Raw genomic sequence first — 10,824 nt, 5'->3', positions numbered from 1 at the left:
GAGGAGCACCCGCCCCCCCCCCCACCCGCTCTGCCCCGCCAAGTTATGACAATCAAAAAGGTCTCCTGAGGGATTAAATCACACCACTCCCCTCCCGTCTCCTGCTTTGAGACTGCTGGGCTTATGCTGGGAAATTCCGTTCTCAGGATAACGAGCAACGGAAAAGCCAGTGGTGTAACTGCAAGGAACGTGGGGTGTGAGGCTAGCAGCCTTGAATCTCGGCCCCTCTGATGACTGGCCACGGACTTCTTTCCCTGCCTCCTCTCCACTCCCAGTCTTCCCCAACCCCCAAAAACCACACCCCCACACACATTATTTTCATAAATGACTTTTACTTCTTTATCATTTCTCTTGACAGTAATTCTTGGCGATGTGCATATAACATGAAGGCAAGCATAACTTTCAGAAGTCATCAAAGATATGGTCTTATTGTCCTCGTTTTCTTAAACCATTAAAATATTTTCATTTATAAAAATTAATCTAAATATAAATATTGACACTGAAGATCAAAATCACTTGATGACAAAATAATTCTTCTGAAACTATAACATATGCTTATGGTTTTTAATAGTAAATTAAATCTTTGCACTTATTTGGCACAAGGAAACCTTTATAAAATTTCAAATGCCATAGAGCAGGCTTCTTCTTTTTTTCTTTTTGTTTTTTTTGTTTGTTTGTTTTTGTTTTTTGCAAGGCTTACACAGTACACATTTTTGTCAAAGAAAACTGAATATTAACACTGGAACACACCAATAGTTGCTTTTCATGCCTCTTAAAGGAAACATTCGATTTGGAACTCAGATCTTTTGTTGTTGTTGTTGTGTTTTTAAAATTTGTATTTGTCTGCTTTGAGTCATACCAACAGAACAAAAAGCCAAGATTTACTGTGTTTCAAAGAAGTCACTTCTGTTGGATAGCACATACACAGGATCAGCAAAGGGTATCACCGGAAGATAGGTAGATCGCATCAGGAATGGATCGGAACACACATTTCAGCAGCGAATCAGGTCTGGCAATGTGTGTAGCAGCAAAAGAAGGTAGAAGTTGAAACCAACGCAGGGTGAGGCTTTGGGGAGGCATTCCGATTACACTTGGCTTAGAGGTGTGACTTCGGCAAACTAATCTCTCTGGCCCCCTCGGTTTCCAAATCTGAAAAGTGGGGATACCTACTGAAGAGGGTTGCTCCAAGGATGAAAATGAGAAGAAACTGCCTTCCCCAAAGCAGTCACTTAAAACATTTCGGTCAAACTATCCCCTTGCCCCCCATCGTTTGCTTTCTTCCTAAGATTCAGAATGTCTCAGGGACAAATTTTAACAAAGGCTGTAAATGCTCAGTTCATTGAGCGGAATTCTGCTCCACTGGCTTTTTTTTTTTTTTTTTTTTAATTTTTTTTTTTTCAACGTTTATTTATTTTTGGGACAGAGAGAGACAGAGCATGAACGGGGGAGGGGCAGAGAGAGAGGGAGACACAGAATCGGAAACAGGCCCCAGGCTCTGAGCCATCAGCCCAGAGCCCGACGCGGGGCTCGAACCCACGGACCGCGAGATCGTGACCTGGCTGAAGTCGGACGCTTAACCGACTGCGCCACCCAGGCGCCCCTCCACTGGCTTTTATAAGCACACTCTACACGGTCATGCCTTCGAGACCGCAAACGTGGAGCACGTGTCGGCTCGTGTGTCTGTTAAACTCACAGTTTGTCCTTGCTTTTTTCATGCCTGTGAGCTTTCCAAGGCTATTCTTTAACCATTTTTTTCCTTTAAGGTCATCCTACTACTTTTGCCGAATTATCTACTGGGAAATAAATTCCGGAGGACATTTTCTCATGTGGTCAGAATCCATTTAGACGCGGCCATCACTAAGCTGCATCACGTGGATTCCAGACAGCGCCCCAAAGTTAAGCCAATGGTGAGCTTTCTCAAGCTCCTCTCCCCTTCACAGTGGGGAAACTGTCAGTGAGTCCAAGGAGAAACCCTAAATTCTCCATGAGACCTCGATTCAGAAAGACATGGGCCTGGCGTGGGTGAGTCAGAACTTTCCATTCCGTGGTGTGTGATTGCAAAGCGATGGAAATGACTGGGCCACTGGTTATGGTCGTGTGGTGTGGGGAGAGGGGTAGCTAGGAGCTTCCCAGGAAGGAGGCGGCTGAAGGGAGACCTGCATCCTTGCTGGGTGCACGCTCCCCAGATGGGACGGTCCGGATGTTCACTGCGGGGACATCTGCACATTTTTCCTTAGCATTTGTGGGGCAAACGTGGTTTTGAGAGATTAGTAAGAACTGGTGATGAATTAAGTGATAATCTCCATCTCCCTTCTTTCCACCCCCCCCCCCCAGCTCCCAACGGTTCTCCTTTGGACGAATAACTATTGACATATACTTTCAGTTGAATCAAAGGGATTAAAAAAAAGAGAGATCTTAAAGACAACACACAGTAGCGAAGCGAACACGGAAAAGATGCGTCTTTTGAACAGGGAGCTCTGTTGTTGGAAGCCAGCGTCTCGGTTTTCCGTCTCGGATTCCCCTGGGAGCCTAAGGCAGCGAGTGGGCAAGACCGCAGTGCTCAAGTCTGGGGCTGCTTTCTGGGTGAGGTATCAGGACAGCCCTGTGCAGTGGTGCACCATGGCCCCCCCAGGCCCCCTCCTCGGGTGGAAATCGGTACAGTATTGGATGGCTGTTGGGTCAAGGCACTGTCGTGTACGGCCGGAGGCAGTGGGTCACTGGCAGTGGAGCTCCGTGGCACTAATACATCACAGCAGACGCCAGACTGGGCTCCTACGGCGAGACAATGAGCGCATGGTCATCCGCCACTTGGCAAGAGCAAGAAAAGGCAATGAAAAATGTCTCCCGCTTTTTTTCTTTTTTTTCTTTTTAAATAAGCTTCGCACCCAACATGGAGCCCAATGCAGGGCTTGAACTCAAGACCCTGAGATCAAGACCTGAGCTGAGATCAAGAGCTGGATGCTTAGCCGACTGAGCCACCCAGGTGCCCCTGTTTTCTATATCATAAAAAATGTTTGTGCTCATTGACTGGGAATATTTAATTATTTAAAAAATGATACTTTAAAAAAAGTTTATTTTGGAGAGAAAGAGGGGTGCACCTGCATGCACATGAGCAGGTGAGGAGCAGAGAGAGAGAGGGAGAGAAGGAGAATGCTAAGCAGGCTCGAACCCACGAACTATGAGATCACGACCTGAACCAAAACTGAGTTGGACACTCAACTGCCTGAGCCACTCAGGCACCCCAAAAGTGATGCATTTTTTACTTGTACTTTTTAAAAAAGTGTTTATTTTTGAGAGAGAGAGAGAGAGAGAGAGAGACAGAGCACAAGCAGGGGAGGGGCACAGAGACAGACAGAGGGTCCGAAGCAGGCTCCCAGCTGGCAGCAGAGAGCCCGAAGTGGGGCTTGAACTCACAAACTCATGAGATCATGACCTGAGCCTAAGTCGGATGCCCAAGCTACTGAGCCACCCAGGTGCCCCTACCTGTACTTTTTAATCTGTCTGAAATTTATTTGGCATGTGGAATACAGCAGTTATTTAATTTGATTCCCTTCCCATTACCACCCCCATGGCCAATTTCCTATGTTCAGAGTCTCTTGTGGTTTGCTTCCCTCTCTTCTCTTCCCACCCCCACTTCCTTAAGTTCATTTGTTTTGTTTCTTAAGTTCCACGTATGAGTGAAATCATACAGTATTTGTCTTTCTCTGATTGACTTGTTTCGCTTAGCAGAATACATTCTAACTCCATCCACATTGTTGCAAATGGCGAGATTTCATTCTTTTCGATGGCTGAGTAATCTTCCATTGTGTATATAAACCACATCTTCTTTATCCATTCATCAGTTGATGACATTTGGGCTCTTTCCCTAGTTTGGCTATTGTTGATATGAGGAATCTCCATACTATTCTCCAGAGTGGCTGCACCAGTTTGCATTCCCACCAACAGTGCAAGAGGGTTCCCCTTTCTCCACATCCTTGCCAACACCTGTTGTTTCTTGTGTTGTTAATGTGAGCCATTCTGACAGGTGTGAGGTGGTATCTCATCGTGGTTTTGATTTGTATTTCCCTGATGATGACTGATGTTGAGCATCTTTTCATGTGTCTGTTGGCCATCTGGATGTCTTCTTTGGAGAAGTGTCTCTTCGTGTCTTCTGCTCATTTCTTCACTGGGTTATTTGTTTTTTGGGTCTTGAGTTTGGTAAGTTCTTTATAGATTTTGGATACTAACCCTTTTTCAGATCTGTCATTTGCAAATCTCTTCTCCCATTCCATAGACTGCCTTTTAGTTTTGTTGTTTCCTTCGCTGTGCAGAAGTTTTTATTTTTATAAAGTCTCAGTAGCTCATGTTTGCTTTGGTTTCCTTTGCCTTCGGCAATGTGTCTAGTAAGAAGTTGTTGCGGCCGAGGTCAAAGAGGTGGCTGCCTCTCTTCTCCTCTAGGATTTTGATGGTTTCTTGTCTCACACTTAGGTCTTTCATCCATTTTGGATTTATTTTTGTGTATGGATTTATTTTTGTGTATGGTGTAAGAAAGTGGTCCTGTTTCATTCTTCTGCATGTTGTTGCCCAGTTTTCCCAACACCACTTGTTGAAGAGACTGTCCTTTTTTCTATTGGATATTCTTTCCTGCTTTGTTGAAGATTCGTTGGCCATATAGTTGTGAGTCCATTTTTGGGTTTTTGATTCCATTCCACTGATCTATGTGTCTGTTTTTGTGCTTGTACCGTATTGTCTTGATGATTACAGCTTTGTAATATGGCTTGAAATCCACAATTGTGATGCCTCCAGTTTTGTTTTTCTTTTCCAGGATTGCTTTGGCTATTTGGGGCCTTTTGTGGTTCCATACAAATTTTAAGATTGTTTGTTCTAGCTCTGTGAAAAATGCTGGTAGTATTTTGATAGGGATTGCATTAAATGTGTAGATTGCTTTGGGTAGTATAGACGTTGATTTATTTATTTTTAAAAGAACATTTATTTGTTTATTGTTTATTTATTTTTGAGAGGGGGGAGGAGCAGAGGGGGGGAGACAGAAAAGCAGGACCCCGCTAACAGCCTCATGCGAGGCCCGAACTCACGAACTGTGAGATCATAACCTGAACCAACGTCGAACACTTCACCAACTGAGCCTCTCAGGCAGCCGGGGGAGTACAGACGTTTGAACAATGTTTGTCCTTCCAATCCATAAGCATGGAACGCTTTTCCATTTCTTTGTTGCCCTCTTCAATTTCTTTCGTAAGTGTCTTACAGTTTTCAGCCTACAGATCCTTTACCTCTGCAGTTAGGTTTATTCCTGGGCATCTTATTGTTTTCGGTGCAATTGCAAAAGGTAGTTCCTAATACTTTAAAACAAATCAAAAACACATTCTCATATATGCCTGTACCTCTTCTGAGCCTTCTTTTCCACTGACCATTTTTTATAGCTTTTAATTTGTTTTAAAATCTAGCAGGAGGGGCGCCTGGGTGGCTCAGTCGGTTGAGCGTCCGACTTCGGCTCAGGTCATGATCTCACGGTTCGTCAGTTCAAGCCCCACGTCAGGCTCTGTGCTGACAGCTCAGGGCCTGGAGCCTGCTTCAGATTCGGTCTCTGTCTCTGTCTCTCTCTGATCCTCCCTTGCTCACATTCTGTCTCTCTCTCAAAAATAAATAAAGATTAAAAAAAAATCTAGCAGGAAAATCACTTTAATTTTGCAAAATGCTTTTGTCTATTCTTTCTGAGTCATTCTTTCAGGAACTTTAGTTCAAAAGAAAGTCCCACTGAGAGCTTTATGAGAATTGGATTAAACTACAAATTAATTTGGGAAGAAATGACTTTTCTTGTTGAACTACTGATGTAACTGAGTAATCAATACCTCAGTATTAAAGATATCCTTGCATTTCTGTAAAAGTTACGGCTGCAGTTAACTCGCTGATGCGTTATGTAGTAAGTTGCGTGTGTGTACATGTGAAGAAGGATAGCTGTTGTGCGGGGTGTGTGTGCACGCGTGTGTGTGTGAGCAGGCACAAAACACGTGCGCACACGTACGTGTAGCTTCACAACACGAATCTTTCAGTTTTCAAGTTTTTTAAGTGTTCCGGAGTACTTTATATTGCCTGGAATTAATTTCTGCTTAAAAAATCTATCCCTGAGGGGCTTCTGGGTGGCTCAGTTGGTTAAACCTCCCGCTCTTGATCTTGGCTCAAGTCATGACCTCACTTTGGTTCATGGGATTGAGCCCTGAGTCCAGTTCTGTGCTGACAGCATGGAGCCTACTTGGGATTCTCTCTCTCCCCTTCCCTCTGCTCCTCCCTTGCTTGTGATCTCTCAAAATTAATAAACTTAAAAAAAATTTATCAGCAAAACTATTTGTCCAGACAGTCTTTTTTTTTTTTTTTAAATATGTTTATTTATTTTGAGAGACAGAGAGAGTGAGCAAGGGAGGGGCAGAGAGAGAGAGGGAGAGAGAGAATTCTAAGCTCTCTTGGAATGCAGGGCTTCATCCCATGAACTGTGAGATTATGACCTGAGCCAAAATCAAGAGTCAGATGCTCAACTGACTGAGCCACCCAGGTGGCCCCAGACAATCTTTTCTTTAAGTTTTACTAAGTTTTAAGTCAGTTCTTACTAATATTCTGATGTAATTCTTATTTTATTAGAATTAAGCCTCTAAAATTCATTACTATATATTTACATCGCATGGTATGTTTAAATTAAAAATTTACATCTGTTAGAGTCTCTTATTTTTATTTATTTATTTTCTTGATTTGGCTTACAAAACACTCTGCTTTTTATTTTTTCGAAGAATAAGCTCTTGAACTTATCATTTCTATAGTTTTCTGGCTTGCATTCATTGGTTTCTGCCTTTATCTCTGATGTCTGGAATGCATCGTGTATGTGGGTGTACGTGCTTTCTAACTTCCAAGTAGAGTTTCTGTGTATTTTAAGTTTTGTTCCAATTTGCTAGGTTTGCTCTGTCACTTCTGGTAGTCTAGGCACATGTGGCTCTTTAGATTAATTAAAATGAGTGAGATTTAAAAAATCAGTTCCTTCAAGGCAGTAGCCACATTTCAAGGGCCCGACAGCCCCATGTGGCTGGCGGCTGCCATATTGTGCACCACACAGAGAACATATCCATCATTTTGGAGAGCTCTGCATGACAGCGCGGCTGGAGAGTCTCTCTTTTTGAAACTTGTTTTTAATGTTTATTTATTTTTGAGAGAGAGAGAGAGACAGCATGAGCAGGGGAGGGGCAGAGAGACAGGGAGACACAGAATCCGAAGCAGGCTCCAGGCTCCGAGCCATCAGCACAGAGCCTGACGCACAGCTCGAACCCATGAACTTCAAGATCATGACCCGAGCTGAAGTAGGACGCTTCACTGACTGAGCCATCTGGACGCCCCCTGTTGAAGATTATTTCTGGCACTGGAGTCACAGAAGTTTGTTCTATGCTTCCCACTTTTTGTCGCTTTTTGTAACCTCAATAGGTTTTCTTTGTAGCTGGTGAAAAATCAACTTTTATAAAGGGTCCATTGATGCTTGGAAACAAAGTGAATCTTCCATGAAGTGTAAAGTAAGAGAAGTGCCTTAACTAAAGCTTATTAATTATACTATTCACATGCTCTCATTTGTACTTAATTTTTTAAAAAAATGTTTATTTTTGAGAGACAGAGAGAGAGAGCACACACGTGTGCACAGAGGAGGGGCACAGAGAAAGGGAGACAGAGGATGCAAAGCAGGCTCTGAGCTGTCAGCACAGAGCCTGACACGGGGCTTGAACTCACAAACCGTGAGATCATGACCTGAGCTGAAACCAAGAGTCAGACGCTTAACTGAGCCACCCAGGCACCCTGATTTTTTTAAATCGAAATTAAAACATCCTCCTTCCCCGTTTTCTCCAAATGTTTTTCTCTTGGATTCTACTTTGTTTGAAAGTGATATTGCTGTTTTTTGTTTGCATTTGTTTAGGAAATATTGCCCATTCTTTCACTTTTAACCTCGCTGTATTATCTAAAGGTAACTTATTCTTCAAAACAATCTGAGGTGAACTTAGGTGATGTAACATTAACCATTTTATTATTTTATTTTATTTTATTTTATTTTAATTTTATTTTATTATGTTGAGGGAGAGATAGAGCATGAGCAGGGGAGAAGGACAAAGAGGAAGGGAGAGAGGGAGAGAGAGAGAGAGAGAATCTTAAGCAGGCTTCACTCTCAGTGTGGGGCCTGATCTCACTACCCTGAGATCATGACCTGAGCCGACATTAAGAGTTGGACTCTCGGGGCGCCTGGGTGGCTCAGTCGGTTGAGTGACCGACTTCGGCTCAGGTCATGATCTCACGGGTTGTGAGTTCGAGCCCCGTGTCGGGCTCTGTGCTGGCAGCTCAGAGCCTGGAGCCTGCTTCTGATTCTGTGTCTCCCTCTCTCTCTGCCCCAACCCCACTCATGTGCTGTCTCTCTCTGTCTCAAAAATAAATAAAACATTAAAAAAAAAAAAAGAGTTGGACTCTCAACAGACTGAGCCACCCACACGCCCCAACATTAACCATTTTAAAGTGAACAGTCCAGTGGCATTTAGTACATTCACCATGTTGTGCACCCATTGTTTGAAAACCTCCTGTCCCTCTAAAGTAAAACCTCCTATCCACCGAGTGGCTTCTTCCGATGGACCCTCCCTACAGCCCTTGGCACCCCCTGATCTGTGTTCTATCTCTATGAAAGGTAATTTATTTGTAACTCTCTTATTTATAACAGATTCCTCCCCTGACCCTAATGGTCTGCCCTTTTAAGTGCGTAATGCATCTTTTTCACTCTTTGAAGTAACGCTCGGATGGCCAGGAGCAAAGTCACTGGACTTTAAAAGGTCGAGGGTAACGGCTGAGCAGTGAAGAAAAGCTAGCGGGCAGCGCTGTTGCCAAGGGGTGCCTAAGAGATGCAGTAATCCGGAACCCCAAAGGGCACGCCCCCCATTACATCATTACCTGGTGCTCCGCACTCAGAGCACAGGGACGGTGGGGGGGAAGAAGGGGAAGGGAGGGAGGGGCGAGGCATAAAAGACCACAGAATAAACTGGCCCTTGCTCTAATCCTGTCACTCAGACATCATCTGCCCTCAGCATATTGGTACCACTGAGGCAGGTTAGCTGGATTATCGCTTCCCGTATCGACAGCACCAAGCCTTTGCCCAAATCTGAAGCATGTGTTGGTGTTCAGGCAAACAGTCCGTTAGCCCTCTGTCCGCGATCGCCTCTTTACGTGCCAATGATGTCCTGTCCCTCCCTTTGCATTTAGGGGCAGCTGCTGGCTTTTCTCAGGAGCACAGCAAGTAATTCAGGGCTAATAAGAGATTTAAGGAAGAGTGAATTTGGATCAAAAACAGGAGAAAGACTCTGGCACCTCAACCAGACCTTAACGTTCCCATGTACGTATTTTTACTTCTCTCGGATCAAACCCCACAAGGGGCTGGATGTGCGGCTGAGAGGACGTATCCGCATATCAAAGAGGTGAGCGGTACCGGGCACGGTGCTCATCACTTCTCACTGCGCCCCCGCCCCCGCCCGTCTCCCCAGCCAACGGACCGTGAAACCATCCACGGAGGATGCTTCCTGGGGCTCTGACGGGGGAGCTGCACACAGAACGGCTACAGACTGGAGGCACCATCGGCAGTGGAAGCGATGGGCACCGAGACAGGGCTGACTTACCATCAAATCCTTGGTGGTGCTTTTCCTTTCATTAGTCCTGTTTGTCAAGGAGCCTTGGAGAAGGAAGTTGCGGTTAAATGTTTTAATGGTGGTCACTGAAGACGCCTCAATGTTTTCGGCTAAAAGGAAACACATGGAAGTAAGCGGTACCCAGGAGCGGGGCCGAGTGTTGAGGAAGAAAGACCAGGTGTCCCCATCACCCAGATTTTTGCTCTAGACTTGGCATCTCATTGCAGTCCACAGGTCTGACTGTAGGATCTCTAAATTTTGTGTCTATGTTTATGATACGCACCAAATGAACTCAAGAATTGTTAGCGGCTTTCCAGGAAAAGGTAGCTTGGAGATAATTGAACATAGTTCACAAATCCTTATTTGCAATTCTGGACTATAAAAGGCTCTAAAGACAAAATCTTTATAACTTTGGGGCCAAAACTGTCTGATGGGAAACCCTGACTTAACTGACATGTGGCCATTTAAAATCCTGGTCCATCCCACCCAGTGTGAACATTCTCGAGCTTTGCTGAGAGGATTTAATGTGTTTATCAGAGGCTTCCCCAGACACCAGAGGGAGGGGACTGTTATGAAATATACAGTACATATACCGTCTTAGCTTTCTGATGTCCAACACGTCCTAAAACATATATTTATCCAAGGGTTTCAGATAAGGGACGGTGGATCTGTAATAAATTGTAATTGTATAGGGTCTCATGGAATATAAAGTAGGCATTTAATAAATGTTTGTTGAAGAAAAGATCGGTGGAACCAAGACTCAAACATCTATCTTCTGTCTGTCTGTTCTTCTACTTTGTAGATCTAAATTTCTGGTTTGGCATCATCGTAAGCGGCTCCTAAATCCAGGGGAAGTGTTCAAAATGCCCAGTGGCTGAGGATGCCACCCCGGCATCGCTGGACTCCCTTCTGGGCGGGGCGCTGTGTTAGATGCCTTCGGTGTCCTGCCCACGTTTCCCTGACATCACCACACATTCTGTCATTCAGCACATTCCGGAAGCATGTGACCACAAGCACCGTCACTCCCTTGGCTCACGCACGGGGTGGGCAGAAGTACCAGGGGATTAATGCCTCCCCACCCCCACCGGAAACTTCAGGGGCTGAGGGCTGACAGCTGATATCCTCATCTTCCTGTTCTTTGCGC

At 44.6% G+C, this 10,824-nt stretch overlaps 1 protein-coding gene across 4 annotated transcripts in view; it reads right to left on the bottom strand.

Annotated features, from left to right (window-relative positions):
• Positions 1-558: 558 nt before the first annotated feature.
• LOC115523343 (myosin VIIA and Rab interacting protein) overlaps positions 559-10,824 on the bottom strand; it is a 373,872-nt gene continuing 363,606 nt past the window's right edge. For 2 of the 4 annotated variants that reach the window (XM_030329285.1, XM_032594649.1), the window contains exons 16-17: positions 9,672-9,790; positions 559-1,149 (exon numbers count right to left, since the gene is read on the bottom strand). In XM_030329285.1, the coding sequence (XP_030185145.1) occupies positions 931-1,149; positions 9,672-9,790 (338 nt within the window). In that variant the 3' untranslated portion in view covers positions 559-930. Of the gene's footprint in view, positions 1,150-1,560; positions 2,773-9,671; positions 9,791-10,824 lie in introns of those variants that run through there. The other 2 variants (XM_030329288.1, XM_030329290.1) reach the window with 2 other exon arrangements.

The sequence above is a fragment of the Lynx canadensis genome, chromosome C2 (genome assembly GCF_007474595.2).
Source record: "Lynx canadensis isolate LIC74 chromosome C2, mLynCan4.pri.v2, whole genome shotgun sequence".
NCBI classification, from domain to species: domain Eukaryota; kingdom Metazoa; phylum Chordata; class Mammalia; order Carnivora; family Felidae; genus Lynx; species Lynx canadensis.
The sequence above is the reverse complement of the archived record's forward strand: the minus strand, read 5'-3'. Positions and strand labels throughout refer to the sequence as shown.